The 26236-nt window shown below is 44.7% G+C and overlaps 1 protein-coding gene across 1 annotated transcript in view; it reads left to right on the top strand.

The window, feature by feature from the left end:
- Positions 1-26236, top strand: part of BRF1 (BRF1 RNA polymerase III transcription initiation factor subunit) — a 437396-nt gene that overhangs the window by 224939 nt on the left and 186221 nt on the right. Inside the window, exons 6-8 of the mRNA XM_040332965.1 lie at positions 7636-7785; positions 14251-14344; positions 25186-25312. Of these exons, the coding sequence (XP_040188899.1) occupies positions 7636-7785; positions 14251-14344; positions 25186-25312 (371 nt within the window). The remainder of the gene's footprint in view (positions 1-7635; positions 7786-14250; positions 14345-25185; positions 25313-26236) is intronic.

Raw genomic sequence — 26236 nt, 5'->3', positions numbered from 1 at the left:
TGGGTCTCAAGCCGGAGCTTCTGCTCCCTACCCCTATGCTGAGTGCCCCCAGCTTGCTCTGGGAGGGCCTTGTGCATGCTCGCTCCTGAGCAGCCTCTGTATGTCTGAGACACACACACAACATGGATCAGTCCCATCCCTTGCTCCTACCTGACTGGCTGCGATTGACAGCAGTGGGAGCTATTGGCTCCTGCTGCTGTGTCTCCACCAATGAGAAGCAAGAGACCCGGGAGAGCCACTGCTCTCATGCACATCGCTGGATCTGGCTTAGGTAAGTATTAGGGGAGCTGCATATTGGAGATTTTTTACCTTTATGCGTAGGATGCATGAAGGTAAAGAAAACGTCACCCTTTAGGCTTAATCACTTCAGCCCCGGACCATTTGGCTGCCCAAAGACGAGAGCGTTTTTTGCGATTCGGCACTGCGTCGCTTTAACTGACAATTGTGCGGCTTGGCTTCCAAACAAAATTGGCGTCATTTCCCCCCACAAATCGAGCTTTCTTTTGGTGATATTTGCATTTTTTTTTGTTTTTTTGCGCTATAAAGAGCCACTATTTTGAAAAAAAAGCAATATTTTTTTACTTTTTGTATAATAAATATGTAAAAAAACAATTTTTTTTCCTCAGTTTAGGCCGATACATATTCTAATACATATTTTTGGTAAAAAATTGCAGTAAGCGTTTGGTTGGTTTGCGCAAAAGTTATAGCGTCTACAAAATAGGGGATAGTTTTATGAAATTTTTTAAATATTTTTTTTTTTACTAGTAATCGCAGTGATCTGCGATTTTTATTTTTATTTATTTTTTTATAGTTACTGCGGCATTATGGCGGACACATCGGACACTTTTGACGCCATTTTGGGACCCTTGTCATTTATACAACCAGTAGGGGGTTCTGAAGGTGTTAAGTATGTCCTAGGGGTGTGTTCTAACTGGGGGGGGGGGGTGGACACGTGTGACACGACAGTGATCACTGCTCCCGATTTACAGGGAGCAGTGATTAGTTTCCTGTCACTAGACGGAACAGGGAAATGCTTGTTTACATAAGGATTTCCCTGTTCTTCCTCTCAGTGAGACAATCGTGGGACTCCTGGCAGACACCGAGTGATGGGGCACAATTCCTCCCACTGACACCAATAATGGGGCCCAATGACACAAATGATGGGGCATAATTCCTCCTACTGACACCAATAATGGGGCTCAATGACACAAATGATGCGGCACAATTCCTGCCACTGACGCCAATAATGGGGCTCAATGGCACAAATGATGGGGCATAATTCCTCCCAGTGGCCCAAATGATGGGCCATTATTTTTTTTCACTGATGTCGGAACCCTTTCTTCTCCCAATGGCCACAGTCCGACCCCCTAATATTTGAAGGACAGTAAACTGGCCCTTTGGAAAGTTTGGAGACCCTTCTTCTAGAGCTGACACTTGAGTGTCTTAGAAGGCAGGGATGATAATGGAGAGCTTGTTTTTGGTGATAGTAGCTGGCATCCTGTAAGTACAATGTAGTTCAAGGTGCAGCTGGAATAGAATTTCCTTTGCGTAGCTGTGCAGGGCCTGACAACACACGACAACCGTCCCTTGCAGGAAACTTCCTCACACTCCTTGCTTTATGTACTATATTTGGTTTCTCTGTTCCTGAAGCGTTTGACCTTCTCAGTCACTTTGGCCCCCCTCAAGAACTCTGAAAGACAGGTTCTTTGTATGGAACGAGACGCTTTAAATATCCAGACTCCTGATAAAGGTATCTTGTATTTGCACACTTGGCTCGTGACATTTCAGGCACCTGAAAACAAGCCGATCGATGCCTGTGACGTGATTGGAGGTTATACAGAGGAATATATCAACTCCAACAATGAACTTCTCTTAGGTGCCTTTTCATTTGTAATCTACAACTAAATGTAATTGTTGTAATTGTTTGAGAAATGCAAAAAATAAATAAAAAATGCTCTTTGATCAGAAATCCATTCATGTCCTGTGTGTTTGGGCCAATTTAAACCATTGCGTTGTAACGGCGCCAAAATCGCAGGGAAAATAGTTTACGTTGTATATGAAACACTTCACAATAATGCATTGAGTTAAAGGGGTTGTAAAGCTTTGTTTTTTTATTTTCTAAATAGGTTCCTTTAAGTTAGTGCATTTTTGGTTCACTTACCTTTTCCTTCCATTTCCCATGTAAATGTTTGTTTTCTTTGTCTGAATTTCTCACTTCCTGTTTCTCCTCAGTAAGCTTATCCGAGTCGTTCTGGCTGGGGGTTACTTAAGCCCCATACACACCATCAGATTATCTGCAGATTTTTGTCTTCAGATTTACCAAAACCATGTAGTGCAAGGGCCTGCCTGATTGCATACAAATTGAAACTCTTAAGGTTTGACCTCATATTATATGGTTTTGGTAAATCTGAAGACAAAAATCTGCAGATAATCTGATGGTGTGTATGGGGCTTTAGCGTGCTCGACCCCCTCCCTTGGGACTACATCCCTGCCGGGAGACGCTGTGTTTCCCCTTTAACCACTTCAGCCCCGGACCATTATGCAGGTTAAGGACCTTGCCCCCTTTTTGCGATTTCTGCACTGCGTCGCTTTAACTGACAATTGCGTGGTCGTGCGACGTGGCTCCCAAACAAAATTGGCGTCCTTTTTTTCCCCACAAATAGAGCTTTGATTATGGTGGTATTTGATCACCTCTGCGGTTTTTATTTTTTGCTCTATAAACAAAAATAGAGCGACAATTTAAAAAAAAATCCAATATTTTGTACTTTTTGCTATAATAAATATCCTTTTTTCCTCAGTTTAGGCCAATACGTATTCTTCTACTTATTTTTGGTAAAAAAAATCGCAATAAGCCTTTAGTGATTGGTTTGCACAAAAGTTATAACATTTACAAAATAGGGGATCGTTTTATGGCATTTTTATTAATATTTTTTTTTTTTTACTAGTAATGGCGGCGATCAGCGTTTTTTTTTTTTTTCCCCCCGTGACTGCAACATTATGGCGGACACTTTTGACACATTTTTGGGACTATTGTCATTTTCACAGAGAAAAGTGCTACAAAAATGCACTGATTACTGTGAAAATGACAATGGCAGTGAAGGGGTTAACCACTAGGTGGTGCTAAGGGGTTAAGTGTGCCCTAAGGGAGTGATTCTTACTGTGGGGGCGTGGCTGTAGGTGTGATGTCACTGATCATCGTTCCCTATATCAGGGAACAGACGATCAGTGTCACTGCTACACAGAACGGGGAAGGTGTGTTTACACATACCTCTCCCTGTTCTTCAGCTCCTGTGACCGATCGCGGGACACGGTGGCGATCGGGACCCGCGGTCATGGAGTTTTCGGACCGGGTCGCGTGCGCGTGCCACCCACGGCTGGGCTCTTAAAGGCGATGTACCTGTACATGCCTGTGCCCAGCCTTGCCATTCTGCCGACGTATATCGGTGTTAGGAGGTCCTTAAAGCAGAGTTCCACCCAAAAGTGGAACTTCCGCTTAATCCACTCCTCGACCCCTTACATGCCACATTTGGCATATAATTTTCTTGGGGGGGAGGGGGGGAATCAGACGGGTCGCCGTTTCTGACAAAACTCTGGCAAGGAATTTATATACATACTTTGTACTAAGTGACTCTGATTTATTTTATTTATTGATTTCAGATACTTATAAAGCGCCGTCAGAGCTTTACATATACATTTTACATTCACATTAGTCTCTACCCTCAACGAGCTTACAATCTAAGGTCCCTGACTCGTATATACATACACATACTAGGGACAATTTAGACCGGATCCAATTAACCTTCTACCAGCATGTCTTTGGAGTGTGGGAGGAAACCGAAGTACCCGGAGGAAACCATGCATGCACAAGGGAGAACATGCAAACTCCAGGCAGGTAGTGTCATGGTTGGGAGTCAAACCAGCAACCCTTTTTTACTGTTAAGCGAAAGTGCTATCCACTACACCACTGTGAAGAAAGGGCAGGATAACGGCCAAGCAAGTATCATTTTCAGGAGAAGGTCAGCAATGGCAGCTCCCGGGCTTGCTTTAAGTGGCAAGTCCAAATCGCAAACCCCCCTATTTGTGACTCCTGGAAGGGGCAGGATTCTTCCTCTAGGCTTGCACAGTTACATGTCGCCATTCTGCGAGGGAAAGCCCGGCTGGTGCTCAGTAACTGAAGAAGAATAACATATCAGTATGTGTCCTAATGCTGAACTCCGTTCTAAATTCAGGGCTTTCCTACAACGCACAGCGTCTCCTTTTAGACACATGGTTTCACTTGTCCCAGTTGCTGGTTTTATATGGAGTTGTAAACAGTCATTGTTTGGTTAGCCTTTCCTGCTTTATTGCTTTTCTCAGAGGTCAGGGTAGGGAGGAAACCACTGCGCACTCCTGACTGCATCAGCAACTCCCATTCTGCAGAATAAACACCGTCCTCTGTAATTTTCCCCTCTCTCTGTCCATGTACACTTATCTGCTTGGGATAAAATACCTACAATGAGAATTGTCATCTGATTACAACATAACCTCCTTTTATTATTATCATTCACTGTTTACACCGCGAAGGGTCATTTAGAGTTGTAATGGTGGGCAGACATTTTTCTTCTGGGTGTGCAGATGGGACTTTGCCTCTTATGTACAGTTCTAAGAAAGTTTCTGTGTATATATATATATATATATATATATATATATATATATATATATATATATATATATTGTACTGTCACCAGTCGGTGTCCACTGCCACGCCCGTTATGATTCCACTGTACTGCACTGACTGGCAGTATGTAAAAAAAAAAAAATCTTAATTTTCCAAAAACCTATGACAAAAAACTTGCCATGCCTCTTACGAAATACCTTGGATTGTCTATTTTCCAAAAAGGTGTATATTGGGGGATATTTTCTGGCATTTTCAGGTCTCACGAAATGAGATTGGCCATCACTACATTAGGATTTATAGGATTGATTGATTTTCAGATATATACCAAAGTTTGTGGACTTTATAACTTTCCTACATTCTAAATAATATACACTGATTTGGGTTATTTTCACAAAAGTAATGTAGCAGTATACATTTTGGTCTAAGAAAGAAAAAATGTAGCAAATAAATTATAACAGAAATAAAGACAAATTTGTGTGTATTTTTTGTTGCGTTACTTTTATTTATGTATTTTTTTTATTTAACAAAAAGTAAGAAACCTAGTGGTGATTAAATACCACCAGAGGAAAGCTATGTCTGTGTGAACACAATTATGTACATGTAATTTGGGTACAGTGTTGCATGACCGCGCAATTGTCATTCAAAGTGCGACATCGCTGAAAGCTGAAAATTTATCCTGGGCAGGAAGGGGGTGAAAGTGCCCGGTATCGAAGTGGTTAAAGACCTTTTTGTTCTAAAACCAATCATCACAAGCTTTTTTACAGCATTGGTAACTAAACTGCTTATTCAGGTTTCTAAAAGAAATAAAAAATCTTCCTACTAGAAAGTTATATCATTACAGGCTCGCCACATCCCAGCATTTACAAGGTCTCAGTATCTGCACATGCATGTCTATGTGACAATGGTCTGTCATCCATCTTTCTTATCTTACCGTTTGACCTATACTTTGTCCTTGACCATCTCTTCCCCATCTATGTGTATACATTGTTCTCATTTCATCCTCCTCATCGCCCTACATCTCTCTTCTATTGACCTTGTGTAGGGGAACCAGGCATAACCGAGCCTTTCACGCTGCTTTCTAGTGTAGGCTGAGGTCTAATTCCAGAAGTACGAGGGTTCTTCAAAAAGTTTCCGCACTTTTTTTAACTCTCTATTAAATAGAAAAAAGTGTGAAAGACCCCTCGTATGTGCGATTACATTGGCTTATAAAATGTCTCATCTGCAAATACTAACATGCCTTTTACTCTAGCTGTGTATTAAAAATAAATCATAAAGTGTATTTTTAATTTTGGCTAATTTCCTAAAGGCTGACTTTTTATTGACTTTCCATGGTCTCAGAAATCAGTCTTTGGGGATGATTTATAGCAAAGAGCAGATATTGCTACCTGTCCTTTAAAGTGGTTGTAAAGGTAAAAGTTTTTTCACCTTAATGCATTCTGTGCATTAAGGTGAAAAAACATCCGACAATACCAGCCCCCCGTTATACTTACCTGACCCCTCGAAAGTCCCGCACTCGCCCCCGTCATCCTTTTTCGCCGCTCAGCCTGGCTGTTGCTTGGTTACAGTGGATGGATTAAAAGAGCAGCGCAGCCATTGGCTCACGCTGCTGTCAATCGCATCCAATAACGCTGCGCCCCAGGGGCGGGGCTGAGTGATACATGGCCGCCGGCTATATCACTGGAGCGCGCATGCAAGAACTCAACACCATGCAAGCACATTCGCATTAAGGTGTTGGGTCCTTGCGGGGGGAGCCGAGACAGCTGCCAAGGGACCCTAGAAGACCAGGTTCGGGGGCACTCTGTTCAAAACGTGCTGCACAGTGGAGGTAAGTATAAGATGTTTGTTAAAAAAAAGTAATAATAATATCTTTAGTGATCCTTTAAGGCACAGGTGTCAAACACAAGGCCCGCGGGCCGAATCCGGCCCTCCAGGCCATTTCATGTGGCCCTCACACCTCTCCTGCAGCTGCAGGAGAGCTACAGTCCTCCTCTGCTCCTCCTCCAGACCCTTACTTTCTGCTTTTAAGCAATGCATCCAACTTCTTCCCATCAGCAGCATAAGGAGAGGGGGGTGCACTGTGATGTAAGGGAGGGTGGGGGAATCAACTTCTGATGGTCGGGTGGCTCTTGACATCTAATGTAAGGGAAGGGGGTGCGCTGGACATCTAATCTTACAGATACAACTGGACCTTTTGAGGGCAATCATTATGCTGATGCAGCCCACAATAAAATTGAGTTTGACACCCCTGCTTTAAGGTGTTGGGTTCTGCATTAAGGTAAAAAAAAAAGTCCAACTACCTGTTCTAACCCCCCTGTCCCTAAACACTTACCTGACTCCCCAGCTGCAGCGCCACTTCATGGTCTCACAGGAGACACTGAGAGCAGAAGGAACCATAGGCTTCTGCTCTTATCAGTCACATTCTTGAGAGGAAGGGATGTGGCTTACCTGCAACATGTGTCTATGGATGCACACAACCCAGCTCGGGAGCGCACGCACACAGATGCCCCCTTGGCACCTAGCAGTGAGACATTAGCGGTCCAACGTCTCTTGCCAGCATCTGCTACCTGGCCTGTGCCAGGCTGTGGCCGTTTTTATTGGCATTATTGGTTTGCACAGCTTGATGTACATTCCAAAGAAGACTGTAAACAGGCGGGTAGGTTTATTTTATTGCAGAAGAGACATTGCATATCTCTTCTGCAATAAAGACCTGCCTACTTGCCATCTTTAAATCTGTGCAGCCACTGCATCCCAATTGAAATGAATAGGACTGCCTGCATGCGCATGTACGGAAAACCTGCACATTCTGTGAAGACAAAATCTGGCCCTGACATGGATCTACACATGGGCACATCTGTGTGAACGAGGCCTAAGATTTCAAATAGGATATTTGTACCAAACAGAAAAAAATCTAATTATCCTTGCCTTTTTATCCAATCATTGTTATTTATGGATTACTTACAAGTGGGTATTTCTTACAGATCCTTGCCTGTACATTCCACGTTTTGCACACTTGCTGGAGTTTGGGGATAAGAACCATGAAGTTTCTATGACTGCACTGAGACTGGTCCAGAGAATGAAGAGAGATTGGATGCACACTGGCCGGCGACCGTCGGGTCTCTGTGGTGCTGGTATGGAAGATTTATAGTAATTACTTGTTATAAATCAATGATATCGTATTCTTGTGGATCAAATTTACCCATTGCCTGTATGAATGCTGTTCTTTTATTTAGTGTAATATTGCATTTTTTATTATATTGCTAGAGCAGTGTGGTAGTCATTGGCAGGGCACCAAGTTACACAGTCCTGCCCACGCTTGGCCTTATTTATCTAGATCAAATTCAAACTTGCATTCTGCAAAAGTATTTTTTCCAGTGTTTGAGTTCAGTTGATGGCTATAATGCCGCACAGGCAATTCAGATCAGTTATTTTCACCTACTCTTAAATTTTTAAATCTCCATTTTCAATTTGTACCTATGGGTAAGCCGATTATAAGGCTTACCTATAGGTACTGTAAATATCTCCTAGACATGCTCCGTTTAAGAGAGATTTACTCCGTACTGCGCTGATGATGTCACCAGCGCATGCACTGTGAAGAAACGGCCCTCCGTGCCGTGATTGGTGGCTCGCGTTATTCCGGACCGTCCCAAAGCCTGAGTCAGCGGTCCCGAAAGGAAGAGGGGCGAAGATGGATGCGGCCTCTAGCGGGAACAGTGCAGGCTTCGTTTGCAGGTAAGTGCCACATAATGGGCTAGTATGCGATGCATACTAGCCCACTAAGCTTTTACATTGCAGGGAACAAGAGAGGAAGTAAATCCCATCAGGGTTTACCTCCTCTTTAAAGTGGTTGTAAACCCTTGCATATACTCAGAGAAGGCACTAGTCTCAGGTGATACACAGAGATGAAACCATTCCTCCTACACAAGTTGTATCTGCAGTCTTCTCTATGTCTGTTCAAAGATATACGCTTCTCTGAGTGTTCAGAAAAAAGGGAGCTGAGAGCTGAAATTACACTCTGCAGAGCTTAGTGTGAAGAGCTCTGAGAGCTGATTGGGGGAGAAGGGACACGCCCCCATCACACAGGAACAGAGATGAGGCTGTTAATCAGCTGAACATCCCTCCCCTTCACCACTTTTCTTTTGGTGTCAGAAAAACTTGTCAGAAGTGGTTCGTACTGATAGCAGAGAAACAAAGCAGCAGACAGAAATTACATTTAGTGCTCCTAATTGAGACAAGCACACACTATAGAGGGGTATACGTTGTTCATATTTTATGTCGGAGGTTTACAATCACTTTAAATAAACAAGACTGACTGGGCTTTCAGGGTTAGTTCACCTTTAGGCCCCTTTTACACTGACAGACCAATCGGACCATCCATAGCTCTCTATGGGGCAGCAGATGTACACGATACTGCTTGTATTAAAAAAAAAAAAAAAATGTCTTTATGTATGAATTAGTATAACCAATTGTTCTGTATGGTGACTTTGCTCCATCGCTCTGGCTGTTCTTCCTCCTTAGTAGATCTGTATGGTGACTTTGCTCCATCACTCTGGCTGTTCTTCCTCCTTAGTAGATCTGTATGGTGACTTTGCTCCATCGCTCTGGCTGTTCTTCCTCCTTAGTAGATCTGTATGGTGATTGTGCTCCATCGCTCTGGCTGTTCTTCCTCCTTAGTAGATCTGTATGGTGACTTTGCTCCATCGCTCTGGCTGTTCTTCCTCCTTAGTAGATCTGTATGGTGATTGTGCTCCATCGCTCTGGCTGTTCTTCCTCCTTAGTAGATCTGTATGGTGACTTTGCTCCATCGCTCTGGCTGTTCTTCCTCCTTAGTAGATCTGTATGGTGACTTTGCTCCATCGCTCTGGCTGTTCTTCCTCCTTAGTAGATCTGTATGGTGACTTTGCTCCATCCTTCTGGCTGTTCTTTCTCCTTAGTAGATCTGTATGGTGATTGTGCTCCATCGCTCTGGCTGTTCTTCCTCCTTAGTATATCTGTATGGTGACTTTGCTCCATCGCTCTGGCTGTTCTTTCTCCTTAGTAGATCTGTATGGTGACTTTGCTCCATCCTTCTGGTTGTTCTTCCTCCTTAGTAGATCTGTATGGTGACTTTGCTCCATCGCTTTGGCTGTTCTTCCTCCTTAGTAGATCTGTATGGTGACTTTGCTCCATCGCTTTGGCTGTTCTTCCTCCTTAGTAGATCTGTATGGTGATTGTGCTCCATCCTTCTGGCTGTTCTTCCTCCTTAGTAGATCTGTATGGTGACTTTGCTCCATCGCTTTGGCTGTTCTTCCTCCTTAGTAGATCTCTATGGTGACTTTGCTCCATCACTCTGGCTGTTCTTCCTCCTTAGTAGATCTGTATGGTGACTTTGCTCCATCACTCTGGCTGTTCTTCCTCCTTAGTAGTTCTGTATGGTGATTGTGCTCCATCGCTCTGGCTGTTCTTCCTCCTTAGTAGATCTCTATGGTGACTTTGCTCCATCACTCTGGCTGTTCTTCCTCCTTAGTAGATCTGTATGGTGACTTTGCTCCATCACTCTGGCTGTTCCTCCTCCTTAGTAGATCTGTATGGTGACTTTGCTCCATCGCTCTGGCTGTTCTTCCTCCTTAGTAGATCGGTATGGTGACTTTGCTCCATCGCTCTGGCTATTCTTCCTCCTTAGTAGATCGGTATGGTGACTTTGCTCCATCGCTCTGGCTGTTCTTCCTCCTTAGTAGATCTGTATGGTGACTTTGCTCCATCACTCTGGCTGTTCTTCCTCCTTAGTAGATCTGTATGGTGATTGTGCTCCATCGCTCTGGCTGTTCTTCCTCCTTAGTAGATCTCTATGGTGACTTTGCTCCATCACTCTGGCTGTTCTTCCTCCTTAGTAGATCTGTATGGTGACTTTGCTCCATCACTCTGGCTGTTCCTCCTCCTTAGTAGATCTGTATGGTGACTTTGCTCCATCGCTCTGGCTGTTCTTCCTCCTTAGTAGATCGGTATGGTGACTTTGCTCCATCGCTCTGGCTATTCTTCCTCCTTAGTAGATCGGTATGGTGACTTTGCTCCATCGCTCTGGCTGTTCTTCCTCCTTAGTAGATCTGTATGGTGACTTTGCTCCATCACTCTGGCTGTTCTTCCTCCTTAGTAGATGTGTACAGTGGTTATGCTCCATTGCTTATTTCTGGAACTGGGAAATCCACTTGGAGTTGGAATGTCTAAAATCCTGAAAATTCTAAATGTCTAGTCCTTTCCTGTCCTCCTCATTTCTCTTCATTCTCATAATTTTGTCTGAAGATAATTTCACTTTCTGACACAGCAAGCTTATTAAAGATGTCTTCTGAGAGGAGGAAATGACCTTTCTGATATGACCTATTCGGTGTCCATTATAGCACTGCCGAGGCCATCTGACAAGATCATTTCACTGGGAAATATAATTGTCATAAAGCACGCTTGCAAATGAATCGTCATTTTTCCAGCAGTTTAACTGCCGCGCTAATATGAAATGCATCATTGGATCCTGTGTGTTTTTCCGTGAATGTGTTTTTCTCTATAGTCTAATGGAAAAGAGCGAAAAACATTAGGTGTAGAGATGATTATAGATTGCACATTATTTATGATACATGGCCCCCATCTGCTCTGTATTGTACAGTGGAATAGCAATTCTCCCAGAGTCCTTTGCTGCTGACTGTAGCCCATTTATTTTACACAGCCTGTGTTTTCACAAGGGCTTCAACGGATCCTAATGGACCTTAAGCCTCCAAATATACGGCTATAAAACAGGGCTTTGTGCGCACACAGAAAAGCATTTACTGTTCGCAGAACTATTCTGTATGTGAGAATGATGTTTAGGTCCAGCCGCTTTAATGCACAGAGGCGCGATCAGAAAATTCACCAAACTGTATAATAGACATTCTATTACTTGGACATGTACATTTGAAATTGCTTAGCAAAAATTAGTTCATCTATTTTATTTATTTTTTCCTCGCCTCGATCTTATAGTTTGTTCTTGAATGCTACCAATTGTAAAGCACATGCTGTTTCTACGCAATTAATATTTATTTGTATTATTGCGACCCAAGCACGTCTCGCGGGATGCTGGGAATGTCGTGCATTCTGTGCATGGCATAGCAGCCGTGGAGGTGACCAGCACAGAAAAGCCAGAGGAGGGATGCTGGAGGTGCCACTTTTGGCATAGCGGCAGCGAATGCAGGGACTTCCCAGGCAAGTAAATGCCGCATGTCTGCATCTAGAAGGGTGCTTGGGAGAGCTGTGCCCCCCCCCCAACCTCCCTACACAGCACATAGTTGAAATCCGATCATAAGGTACAGTATATGTAAACCCAGTCACTAAAATTAGTGTAAGGTCCTTTAACCATACCCTACGCTATCCAAAAATAAATAGGTTTTGGCTTTTGATAATACTCTAACCGCTTGCCGACCGCCTGACGCATATATACTGCGGTAGAATGGCATGGCTGGGCAAAACCCGGTACAGGTACGTTTTCCACTTTAAGAGCCGCCAGAGGCCAGCGTAAGCAATTGCTTGCACAAGAGCCAGCACAGGGATTTGTGTGTGTGTGTGTGTGTATATGCACAAATCCCTGTTCTGTCAGGGGAGAGGAGACATATTGTTTGTTCCTCCTAAACTTCCACGGTTTAGGACAGGGATATGCAATTAGCGAACCTCCAGCTGTTGCCAAACTACAAGTCCGATGCATCATGCCTCTGCCTCTGGGTGTCATGCTTGATGCTGTCAGAGTCTCGCTATGCCTCATGGGACTTGTAGTTTGGCAACAGCTGGAGGTCCGCTAATTGCATATCCCTGGTTTAGGAGATATTTACTATAATTACGGGCGCCGCTGTCTACGGCGCATGCGCCGTAGAAAAGTGGCGCAGGCGCACTGTAGTGTCATTCCTCATTGCGGCTGTGCCGTCACTGCCGGCTCCCGCGTGCATGCGCGGGAGTGACGTCATCGCGGCTCCGGCCAATCACGGTGCCGGAGCCGCGACACGCGGAAGTAACCCACAGACAAGATGTCGGCTGCCCGGGCGTTGGAAGAGGACGGCTTCGGGGGGCTTCGATCAGAGGTGAATATTACATAATGAGCTAGTATGCCATGCATACTAGCTCATTATGCCTTTGTCTTGCAGGTGGTGTTTTTTTGTTTTTGTTTTTCCCCTGGGTTTACTTCCTCTTTAAGCAGTTTCCGCAAACAGATTTCCCTTTTGGGATAAAGGTTTTACATAAATAAAAGCTAATCCTTGTAAGCATCTCTGTTAGTGGTTTGTCTCAACCCTCAAACTACTACTTTCTCTGGACAGCTTGCTCTGTTAAAGGCAGTTGGAAAAGGCATATTTACCAGCAGAATCACTAGGTGAAAACTAAAATAAAATAACATCTAAAAAAAAGAAAACCAATGCAGCCATCACATCTAATGCCACGTACACACGGTCGTTTTTTGTCTTGTAAAAAAACGTTGTTTTTTCTCATGAAAAAAAAACGAAGTTTTTCATACTTCATTTTAAAAAACGACGTTGCCTACACACCATCGTTTTTTCAAAATGCTCTAGCAAAGCGCGGTTACGTTCAGCACGTACGGCAGCACTCTGTTCCATTCAAGCTCGCGTCATAACTTGCCTCTGAGCATGCACGGATTTAAAAACGTTGTTTTAAACGTCGTTTTAGCCCACACACGATCATTTTTTATGACACAAAAAACAACGTTTTTAAAAACGACATAAAAAATTGAAGCATGTTCGAATTTTTTTTTTTTCAGTTTTTCAGAAGACATAAAACGACATTTTCCCCACAATCGGTCATTTTAAATCACGTTTTTAATAATGTGTTTTTTTTTTTTTTTCATCACAAAAAACGACCGTGTGTACGCGGCATAAGAATTGGTAAGCTGCAATAAAATATTTTTTTATTTTTTTTTATTTTTAATACCGCTTTTACAAGACATCAGCATCCTGTATTTGGATCTGTTGCTATTTTGTTGATATGGTCAGTTTGGATTGCACAGGCTTGGGAAAGGTTTACTTTAAAATACATAAATAAGAGTGAAATGAAGTGATCTCTCCTTTTATTTCTCCTCTATGAGAAACACAATGAGTAGTGGATGAAGAATGTTTCTGTGACCTTGTAGAGGTAAATTCTGCGTTGTTCAGATGGAAGTTCCTGATCTGTACGTGTGATTTGTTGTGTTTTGAAGCCCAGTATATATTGCAGAGCTTAATAAAAAGCGAGCATTACCTTTACAACCAAATGTTTTATACATCTTTATATGTCTTTCATCGCCCTCTATAATCTCGTAGCATATCAAGGGACAAGAATGATATAGGGCCCGCGCCTCCAAGACTTGTTTTTTTCATTGCTGTAGGCTTCACTCCATCGAAGCAAATGAAAGTTTTACAGCAATTACCACAGCTCACAAAGTATGAGCGGAGTTTGGAAACCTGGCTTGAGACGGTGCATGCACTCCAAGCTGTCTAGAATACCAAACAGCTGTTAGGAGCCCTTGGTGTAACTGCCGTCGCATTCCGGTAATTGGCAGGCATGGCTGCTCTTCACACCTGTGTCACTGACTGTGGATTTTTCATCCCTCTCTACAGCTCTTCTGGTTGCATCCAGAATGCATGATTTCCGACGAACCATTAAAGAAGTTATTCGAGTGGTGAAAGTTTGTGAATCAACGCTGCGGAAGAGGTACGGAGATTAAATGTGTTTGGTTAAACCTTGCATGATTTGAAACAAAGCTGCTTAAGGCCCCTTTCACACGGGTCCGATCATGTCCACCTGTTAGTTTTTTGAGTAGACCCAATCAGACCATCCATTGCCCTCTATGGAGCGGTTGGTGTTAACAGATATGTGTCCATTGACACCCACCAACATCTGCTCCGATCCCATCCACTAAAAACAGATGGGGGATCTGTTCCCCATCCGTCTATCGGATCAGGTGACAGTTGGATCTGGCCTCTTATAGAGGAAAGCGGGCTGTGTCTGTGTCCGTTCTGCATAAGTGGAGAGGACACGGACCTGTCATCCACCTGCTAAGCGGGGATCAACAGACAGTTCAACCACTGAGCAGGCGGAACCACAGTCGGTGTGAAAGAGCCCTAAAGGATAAGTTCACCTTTTGTGACATGTTACACCTGTATTTAGGGTGTAACTCAGGGGTGCCCAACCTTTTGAAGGCTGAGGGCCACTTAAGCGACTTAGTAACCACAATGGGCCACAATGAGTGGAGTGGTCAGATGACAGGTTTGTGTCCAGTTTGCATATGCAAAGCAGACACAGACACAGCCCAATCTACTCTATGGGCCCTCTGATCCAATCAGATAGAAGGGGGCAGATCCACTTCATTTTTTTTTTTAGCAGATCGGATTGGAGGTAGGCAGGTGTAAACGGACAAAAGTCTGTTTACATCTGCCGCTCCATAGAGGTGAATGGAGGGTCCGATTGGGTTGGACTGATCATGTGAAAGGGGCCTAAGGCTGCTTTTACACTGATGGTCTGCGGTCTATTGCGGCGCAGTGTACCTGTGGTTTTCCCGCTGGTTAGCTGCACTTTGCCTTAGACGTCCATTATATCCTGCAGGTGTGGTGCACCTTCTGAAATACCACTTGCTTTCTCTACTGCTGGCTTCATTTACAACACTGATGGTCTCGAATGGCAGGTTGGTAACCTGCAATCTGGGCTTGCGAACCTGCCATCCCAGAGCAGGAGGTCGCGGGCCACATCAGAGGGCTCCGCGGGCCACTGGTTGGGCACCCCTGGTGTAACATGTTACTGTGCAACAGCTGACCTTTCCTCCCTCACCCCATGGCAGTAGGTGGGAGTTCTTCTCCCCGCATCCACTGTCACATTTTAAAAACCGTACGAATGTGCAGGGCTTGGCCCACAGAGCTGTGTAATTCATTCACACCACCACAGCAGACAGCTTGTACTTCTCAATAAACCGAGAGCACTGGGAAATGCCATGGTAGTTTATTATCGCTTCCTTCACTTCAGTCACTGTCTTCCCATACGGAAGGTATGGGCAGACAGCTGTACTCGTTGTACTCAGTTGTCAGCAGCATTGTCAGTGTGAGGAGTGGGTAGTGTTAGTTGATCCAGTACAGGGGTGTCAAACTTAATTTCATTGTGGGCCGCATCAGCATTGCAGTTGCCCTCAAAAGGCCGGTTGTATCTCTAAGACTATATAAATGTATCCAGTGCTTTTCAGGTGCAGGAAGTCGACCACGTCTTAAACTAGTGACCCTCTAGCTGTTGCAAAACTACAAGTCCCATCATGCCTCTGCCTGAGGGAGTCATGCTTGTAACTGTCAGCCTTGCAATGCCTCATGGGACTTGTAGTTTCGCAACATCTGGAGGGCGGCCAATTTGAGACCCCTGGTCTATGGCCTGCCTAAGTGTTTGTTATTGCCAAAGAGACCTAGGGGGAGATTGACTAAAAACTGGTGCACCCAGAATCTGGTGCAGTTGTGCATAGTAACCAATCAGCTTGCTGGTTTTATTGCCAAAGCTTAATTGAACAAGCCAAAGTTAGACGCGGATTGGTTACTATGAACATCTGTACCAGATTCTGAGTTCACTAGTTTTAGTAAATCTCCCCCATAACTTTTCTGCAATAAAGAGCTTAATTTTTTTATTTTATTTTTTTAACTAGTTTACTTTAATTCCACTTTAAGGATTGGTAAGATGCAGTATATTACATTTTTGATTTGAGGTTTTAATGCGACTTTAAGGTGTCTTTGATGTGGTTTGTTGACAGTCTGGCTTCACCTTCTCTATGCCGTGTGAGAGGCAGACTGGAGCAATGTTTTTCTTCTCTGATTATGTAACAATGCAATGCTTATAAACTGAAGAGGTTTTTCTTTGGCAGCACTTTCTGTGAATATTGGCAAAATAAAGGATTGCTTTAAGTTCCAGTTTTAAATGAACACTCCCCAAGCAAACAATAGCAGAGTCCTGGAGTCTTACATTCCAACTCTCTAACAACGAACCTTAAGTTTGTGGTATATGTCATAAGATAATAGGCGATTGAAATAAATAAAATTGAGGATTCTTAAAGAGGCAATACGGATTTATCGGAGCAATTGGCCCCCGTGCATTGAACGCTGACTGCATAGCAACTTTAATAAGTCGCTTCTCTTCAGCGCAGAACTGCAGCAACCCTGAGCCAGAGCCGGCTCCCTAATCCTATTGCCTGTCTTCTCCTTTCATCTTTCTCTTGCTTCTCATTTCTTCTGTCTACCTTGCAGCTATCAATTACGTCAGGTCAGACTTTTTTTGTACAGCTCCCAAACCATTTCTCCGCCATGGCGTCATCACTGTCTTCAACTGAGAAACCAGATTTTCTGAACCCTTGTAAATGCCTATATTATATATAAATGGTCAGGTTAAAGCAATAAGATTTTATTAGAGTAGGGACTGGCAAGAAAGGGAATACTGTGCGCGCTGCTGAGAGCCTGAGCCAGCCGCTCCCACCCCTGCACAGCCCAGCACTCCAGTGGACTCTAAAGGGGCAGAGCAGAGAGTCGGTGACTGACAATCACTGGCTTTCCACGTAAGTGAATGGAACATGGAACATGGCACTGCAGAGTGTTTACACCAGGGGTGGCCAACCAGTGGCCTGCGACCTCCTGCTCTGGGATGGAATAGAATACTGTTATTAAAGGTCAGTGTATTACTAAAATCAGTGTATATGTGGGCATATCTATTCTGCAGTGGTTACTGGGCTGCTTTCAAACTGATCCGCAGGTGCAGAGAAGTGAACCTGTAGGTTACCTGCACTGAGCCATAGACTTCTGTTATTACCTGCAAGTTTGGTAAGCTTTCTGAAAGTGCACCAAACCTGCAGAATATAATAGAAGTCAAATTGCAAAGTGCAGGAAAGCCAAAGGTACACTGCATTGCACCCGCGGTGCGGGTACACCGCAGAGCATCAGTGTGAAAGCAGCCATGGGCCCCTTTCACACGGTCAGTTGGACCCGCCATTCACCGCTAAGGAGTGGCCGATGTAAACCAACTTGTGTCCTACCTCCAATCCCATCAGGCTGTGTCTGTGTCCGCTCTGCATATGCATAGCGGACACGGACCTGCCATCCACTCACTCCGCTGATTGTGGCCCGTGACCAGTTACCAAGTCGCTTAAGTGGCCCTCGTGCTTCAAAAGGTTGGGCACCCCTGGGTTACACTCACATGTCTACATTTTTAATTTTGACTCTAAATACACTTTAGCTGTAGTTTGGCACAAAGTTAAAGCAGATCTAAACCCTCCTATCCTTTACGACACGGAAAGCTGCTATTTTATCCTCTGTTGATCTGCAGCTGCCATGTTGATACACATGTGATCAGTTATGACACCAGACATTTTTATGGATTGACAGTTTAGTTGAGAATACAAGCAAATGTGACAGTTATCATTCACTGCATGCCTTGAATGCAACGGTTTCACTCGATGGGTTTAGTTCTGCTTTCATTAAAAACAATCTTCTAATGCAGGTTAGTAACTAAAAGTAAGAAACTGATTGCTGTGGGTAACTTGCCCCTGTTTTCACCCAGCTGCAGTTGGAAAATCCCTGCTTATATCTGCTTTTATGGACATCTTTGCCCACATTAAGGTGATACTAGTCTAGTACATGCGGCTGACCCAATTTTCACTGTATCACTTCAAAATTTACACTAGCGATTGCCAGGCATGAAAACAGCTCAGCCGTCCAATAAACAAAGGAGTTGTTTATTTCCAAACTGGCAGAAGGCACCATCTGAATCTTTGCCATCCATCTAAGGACTGAACATAAGAGATGATCTGCCCTAGATGCTTCCTTCAGTGGGGTGTCTGCCGCAGGATAACTCTGACGCCTTTATTTTTTTTTTCATGTGCGCCTGCATGCTGTGCTGCAAAAAGGCCACATTTTAAAGCCTTTGAATCCTCCTGGAAATGAAAGATTAAAAGTGAAATGTAACGAGTCTCAGTCCTTCTACCAGCAGGCTCCCTGCAGAGGTGAGTATGAAATTACCGCAGACATCGGGCTTAAATGCACTTCCAATGTCACCTGATCTCTGGGGGTCGTGAAAGTACTTCTGCATCCCATGCAGTTTTATGTCCTAAAGGCTTTTAAAGGCTATATGTGGCAATTAAATCAACCATCCATTGCTATTATGAGCATGATGAAAAGATTAACCCACAAAAATAAACAAACAAGATATGTCATTACAATGAGCATGGGTTTCTTTGTAGAATCCAATTATTTCTACATATGTGAAAGGAAGAATACTTGCAAGCATGTGTAGAGCAGACCCCTGTTGGGTCCCACTGATTTGCCAAAGGTTCTCTTCTTGTTCGGGTCAGGCACACGATCATTCGGACAGTCTCACTACTCAATGACCAGGCTGGGTCCTGCATTATTATGCTTTAAAGTGTTGCTGGACTAGGATTTGCCCTTGCTCGGAGTCCCCAGGATTGCTGTGTTCCTAGTATCTGCTGAGAGTGAGATAAACCTGAAGAGAGTAGACAGGACAGAGTGTGTCCTCTGGTTACTTTGTGCACTAAAATTTAGAGTGTCCCAAAGCTCCCCTGCACCCCAACCAAGTTCAGCAAGCATTAACCACTTCATTACCGGGCAATTAAACCCCCTTCGTGTCCAGACCAATTATCAGCTTTTAGCGATGATGTATTTTGAATGACAATTGCGCGGTCATACAACACTGTACCCAAATTATATTTTTATCATTTTTTTCTCACAAAGAGAGCTTTTTTTTGGTGGTATTTGAGCATCTCTGCGATTTTTATTTTTTGCCCAACAAACCTAAAAAGACAGAAAATTTTGAAAAAAAAACTAAATGTTTTACTTTTTGTTATAATAATATCCCAATTAAAAAAAAAAAAAAATTCCCTTGGGTTTAGGCCGATAGGTATTCTACATGTTTTTGTTAAAAAAAATCGCAATAAGCATATATTGATTGGTTTGCGCAAAAGTTATAGCGCCTACAAAATAGGGGATAGATTTATGGGGTTTTTTTTGTTTTTTTTTTACTAGTAATGGCGGCGATCTGCAATTTTTTATTTTTTTTGTCAGGCCTGCGATATTGCGGCGGACGTATCGGACACTTTTGACACAATTTTGGGACCATTCACATTTATACAGCGATCAGTGCTATAAAAATGCACTAATTACTGTATAAATGTGACTGGCAGTGAAGGAGTTAAAACCAAGGGGTGAGGAAGGGGTTAAATGTGTATCCTGGGTGTGTTCTAACTGTGTGGGGGGGGAGGGGGGTGACTGGGGGAGGTGACCGATGCTGTGTCCCTATGTACAAGGGACACAGATCGGTCTCCTCTCTCCCTGACAGGACGTGGAGCTCTGCGTTTACACACAGGGCTCCATGTCCCTGCTGTCGCCGCCGATCGCGGGTACCTGGCGGACATCGCGGCCACCAGGCACTAGCATCGGCTTCCGAGCGATGCGCTGGGCACAGTGTTTCCCCGCTGCGCGCCCCCAGCGGCGCGCACGGGGAATGTAAACAAGAGGACGTCCGAAGACGTCCACTCGGCACTTGAGAGCCGCGCTGTGGACGTCTTTTGACGATGGCGCGGATCTCGAGTGGTTAAAGGAGCACTAAAGACATTTATTTTTTTATTTTTTTTTTAAATAACAAACATGTTATACTTGCCTGCACTGTGCAGCTCGTTTTGCAGAGTGGTCCCGAACCTGGTCTTCTGGGGCCCCTTAGCAGCTGTCTCGGCTCATCCCCGCAAGAAATATCCACCATCATGCGCGCTCTCTCGCATGGTGGTTAGTTCTTGCATGCTCGCTCCCGTGATGCAGCCGGCAGCCATAGCCGCTCACTGTATCACTCGGCCCCGCCCCCCGGCGCGCTGTGTCATTGGATGTGATTGAGAGCAGCGCGAGCCAATGGCTACGCTGCTTTCAATCAACCAATGAATGAGCCAAGAACCCTGGCTGAGAAGCCAGCGCGTTCACGGTGCAGGACTTTAGAGGGGTCAGGTAAGTAAACGGGGGCATTAAGGTGAGAAAATATTAACCTTTACAACCCCTTTCACACCCAGACCTACATTACAGTGTCTCCTGGATGCTTGGATACCTCTGTCAAATATCGGCCAGACACTTCTGTGAATTTCCAGGCCAGATCCTCGGTGAACCCTGTTGTTTTAGCTCTGACTGCTTCCAGATAATAGGTCCCCCAGCTCATACTGAGCTTGGACCTCCACAAACATCAGCTTTACTGCCCAGAAGGGCAGCAGACATTCAGGCTGGGATCTTATCCTCCTCCCCCCTGCTGTTCCAGGCCCTCCTTAGCCACCTAAGTAGTCAGTAGTCAGCGGATCCCACCATCTACTGCGCCTACTACGCAGACTCACGCCCTTTATCCCGAAAGAGGACATTGCAGTCATGGTGGGAACAATCATCAATTCCAGACTCGACTACGCAAATGCCCTCTATCTAGGACTCCCCAAATACCAAATCACTCGTCTGCAAGTCGTTCAAAATACGGCCGCTCGACTAGTGACTGGGAAAAAAACATGGGAATCAATCTCACCTTCACTGAGATCCCTTCATTGGTTGCCAGTAAAATACAGAATCACTTTCAAGGCACTCTGTCTAATACATAAGTATATTCAAGGAAACGCCCCCCAATATCTATGCGAAAAAATAAAAGCCCATAACCCCAATCGCATTCTGCGATCCACCAATCAAAACCTACTCCAGATACCCAAAGCCAAATACAAGTCCAAAGGAGAAGGAAGATTTGCAGTCCAAGGACCTCGCCTGTGGAATGCACTACCAACCACCATCCGACTGGAGTCGGACCACTTGGCCTTCAGGAGAAAGATTAAAACCCATCTCTTCTGGGGTCAAATAGAGTTCCTTTCCCATGAAATGGATACAGCGCCCAGAGGCGATTCAGTTCGCATGTGTTGCGCTTTACAAGTCTCTCACTCACCTACTAGACACTCCTCCCCAAGGATTGGTTGAGCATAAATAAATATTTAGGCCAGGGGCCTGCCTCTTCCAAACCACTACATTCTGCAATCCACTAGAAGGCAGGGAGAAATAGTTGAGCCTGCAGCCAGTGAGACCCAGAACAGACAAAAATAATCGCACACCGTTCCAATGACTACAGAGGAGCTAAAGAACTAGATTTACCTGAGCCTCTCTAGCAACCTATTCTAGCAGGGTGCTACACATGTAATGCAACTTTCCTAATTCCTTGTTATGTGCTGCAGCCTTCTAAAGTGGAATTCCCTGTTGTTGCCAAGTAATGTTGTTCCTGATGGCCACGTCGCTTTTTTTTCTGGCACTGCTTTTTGTACAAGATTAAAGCTTTTGATGCCAATTGGTCACATTCAACCACTGCAGAGATTGGGGCTGGCCATGCAAATTTAGAATCGAGTTCCTCCATCCACACTGCCGAATCTCCCGTTGTGGCTACTGTATTTTAATAGCCTGCCCTCAAGCTGTCGAAATACTTAAACTGTGCCTGCATCTGCATCTGATTAGATACAGGCACTGTTTGGCCAATAATTTTCTGCCTGGCTCCTACGGTTCTTCAATAGAGGGATTTTGAGTGGGAGACCTACAGGGCCACCAACTGAGCAAATTTCAGCCAGGTCATCATGAACTTTTAAAAATTTGCTCCGTCTATGTCCAGCTTAAAGGGAAGGTTCACCCTAAAAACGACTTTCTAGTATTACATTGGCCCCCCACATTACAATACAATTATGCCTATTATGTTTTTTTGTATGCTGTACATACCTTGGTACAGCTAATTCACCCGTGGCTTCCGGGTTGCGAGTCCCGCGGGAGTGGGCATTCCTAACATGCTGGTGATTGACGTGATGACCAAAAACGAGCTCCCCCCCGTCGCGTAAGCTGCGTCACGATTGCCGAAAGGAGCCGAACGGCGGTGCGCAGTATAGCGCCGACTCGCCACTAATGATGGAACATTGCAGTTTACATCGATATTTCCTCCGCTTTTCTTGTACAGGTGTAACAGGAATAGGAATGGCTTGCTCTCCCTGCGGGGGTCAGAGGCAGATTACTGATGTCGGAATACATTTTGATGTGTAACACAGCCTGTAGTCTTGGGTTCTGCCTGAGGCTACTGCAGACTGGAGTTCTATTCAGGAGGATGGTGGGCAGCATTGTGGAGTTATTTGTTTAGCTGTTATCTGTTGAGGATAAAGTGCATATATGTTTCATGGGTGCTGCTTCTGCTTAGTTTGAAGAGGCATTGCTTTTAATGAACGTCTGTTGTCAGGAGCTAATTTTCACCTTATTTAAAAAAAAATCTCCTAGAAGTGCCGTAGCAGTTGTGGAAAAGCCTTTATTTCAGGTGTTCTATACCATGCTGTATACTCAACACTTGTAACGCAGGTAAAAAGGAATTTTAGGATCTCAATTGTATGCCGCATATACACTCACCGAAAACTTTTTTAGGTACACCCTGCTAATACCGGGATGGAATCCCTTTCAGGGGCATACCTAGAGCATTTGACGCCAAAGATGCAGAATGCGGGACTTTTGGTGTGTTTCAGAAAATGCAGGAAAAAACCCACACCTCTGGACCCCTTTACATTACACAGCCCCCCCCCCCACACCTCTGGACCCCTTTACATTACACAGCCGCCCACACCTCTGGACCCCTTTACATTACACAGCCCCCCCACACCCCTGGACTCCTTTACATTACACAGCCCCCTCACACCTCTGGACCCCTTTACATTACACAGCCCCCCCACACCTCTGGATCCCTTTACATTACACAGCCCCCCCCCACACCTCTGGATCCCTTTACATTACACAGCCCCCCCACACCTCTAGACTCCTTTACATTACACAGCCGCCCACACCTCTAGACTCCTTTACATTACACAGTCCTTCAAACCTCTGGACCCCTTTGCATTACACAGCCCCACACCTCTAAACCCCTTTACATTACATAGCCCCCACACCTCTAGATCCCTTTACATTACACAGCGCCACACCTCTAGACCCCTTTACATTACACAGCCCCCACACCTCTAGACCCCTTTACATTACACAGCTCCGCACCTCTGGACCCATTTACATTACACAGCCCTTCAAACCTCTGGACCCCTTTACATTACACAGCCCCCCCCCCCACACTTCTGGACCCTTTTACATTACACAGCCCCTCCACACTTCTAGACCCCTTTACATTACACAGCCCCCACACACCTCTGGACCCCTTTACATTACACAGCCCCCACACCTCTGGACCCCTTTACATTACACAGCCCCCCCACACCTCTGGACCCCTTTACATTACACAGCCCCCCCCCCACACACACACCACTGGACCCCTTTATATTACACAGCCCTCCACACACCTCTGAACCCCTTTACATTACACAGTCCCCCACACACCTCTGGACCCCTTTACATTACACAGCCCCTCCCACACCTCTGGGTCTCTTACTATTACACAGCCCAAACCCCCCTCCCCCCCACAGCTCTGCCCCTTCCTACCTTATTCGGGCATGCAGAACGGGAGACACGAGAGCAGAGCAGGATGGAGAATGGGAGAGAGAAACAGCAGCACTGAATAGACAACGGTAGCTGCCAGAGTTAATTTCCCAAGTTAACCAGCAGATGATTGGTTGCCAATGTGTGGTACCTGGGCGGAGACCCCCCCCCCCCCCCCATTGGTACGCCACTTCTCACTTTTGCCTTCAGAACTTCCTTAATTCTTTGTGGCAAAGATTCAACAAGGTGTTGGAAACATTCCTTGAGATTTTGGTCCATGTCGACATGATAGCATCACACAGTTGCTGCAGATTTGTCGTCTGCACATCCATGATGTGAATCTCCCGTTCCACCACGTCCCAAAGGTGCTCTATTGGATTGAGATTTGGCGACTGTGGCATTGGAGTACACCTGATTGTCATGTTCAATAAACCATTTTGAGATGATTTGATCTTTGTGACATGGTGCATTATCCTGCTGGAAGGAGCCATTAGAAGATGGGCACACTGTAGTCATAAAGGGATGGACATGGTCAGGAACAATACTCAGGTTGGCCGTGGCATTTAAACGATACTCAGTTGGTACCTAAGGGACCCAAAGTGTGACAAAAAAAATATCCGCCATTACATCACCACCAGCCTGCACCATTGATACAAGGCAGGATGGATCCATGCTTTTCATGTTTACGCCAAATTCTGAGCCTACCATCTAAATGTCGCAGCTGAAATCAACTCATCAGAGCAGGCAACGTTTTTTCCAATCTTCTATTGTCCAATTTTGGTGAGCCTGTGTGAATTGTAGCCTCCGTTTCCTGTTCTTAGCTGACAGGATTGTATCCAATGTGGCCTTCTGCTGTAGCCCATCTGCTTCAAGTTTCGATGCGTTATAAATGGTATTCTGCCTGAAAATGAGTTTAAAATTGTGCAAAAGTGTTTCAGGCTTATTTTGAAATCTGTAAAGCTCCCTAAAATTTCAGCATTCCCTGCTTTTTTGTGCCGTTTGTAATCAATGCAGTTTTGTGTTTTTTAGGCTGACCGAATTTGAAGACACCCCAACGAGCCAGTTGACAATAGATGAATTTATGAAGGTTGATTTGGACCAGGAGTGTGACCCTCCTTCCTACACTGCAGGTCAGAAGAAGGAGCGTCTACAACAGGTGAACTCTATTATTCCTTGGTTTAACCACACATGTGTAATTCAGTTGATCAAACTGCATAGTTACTAGGTCACAATAACCTAGCGTGATTTGAGACCCTTAAAGTGGTTGTAAAGTCATAAGGTTTTTTCATCTTAATGCATTCTGTACATTAAGATTAAAAAGTTCTGTGTGCAGTGCAGCAGCCCCCCCAATACTTACGTTGGGTCCATCTAGACAGAGCCAGAGATGTTGCATTAGAGCAGGGATATGCAATTAGCGGACCTCCAGCTGTTGCAAAACTACAAGTCCCATCATGCTTCTGACTCTGGTGTCATGCTTGTGGCTGTCAGAGTCTTGCTATGCCTCATGGGAATTGTAGTTCTGCAACAGCTGGAGGTCCGCTAATTGCATATCCCCGCATTAGAGCCTCAGCTGTCCAGGACTCCCATACTCATTGGCTGAGACAGCAGTGCAGTGCCATTGGCTCCCTCTGCTGTCAATCAAAGTCGGTGAGCCAATGAGTAGTGAAAGGGGGCAGGGCCAGGCTGCGGCTCTGTGTCTGTATGGACACAGGGAGCTGATAACTGCTGTGGGGGCACTCAACAGAAGGGAGGGGTCAGGAGCACCAAAGAGAGACCTGAGAAGAGGAGGATCTGGGCTGCGCTGTGCAAAACCACTTCACAGGTAGTATAACATATTTGTTTTAAAAAAAAAAAAAACGTTACAATTACTTTAATATATTCATAATGAATGGATGGCAACACACGAGAAACATATTTGCTGCTTCTTTAAGTCATAAAATTAGCAAAACTGAAGACCACAGAAATGAATTATTATGCATTTCACGCACACTTGTGCTTGCTCGTAGATTTTATGTGTGCGTGAAATGCGTAAAATGTTCCATTCCTGTGGTCTGGCTATCTGCTGCCAACAAAACTGGGA

The sequence above is a fragment of the Rana temporaria genome, chromosome 13, assembly GCF_905171775.1.
Source record: "Rana temporaria chromosome 13, aRanTem1.1, whole genome shotgun sequence".
In the NCBI taxonomy this organism is placed as follows: domain Eukaryota; kingdom Metazoa; phylum Chordata; class Amphibia; order Anura; family Ranidae; genus Rana; species Rana temporaria.
The sequence above is the reverse complement of the archived record's forward strand: the minus strand, read 5'-3'. Positions and strand labels throughout refer to the sequence as shown.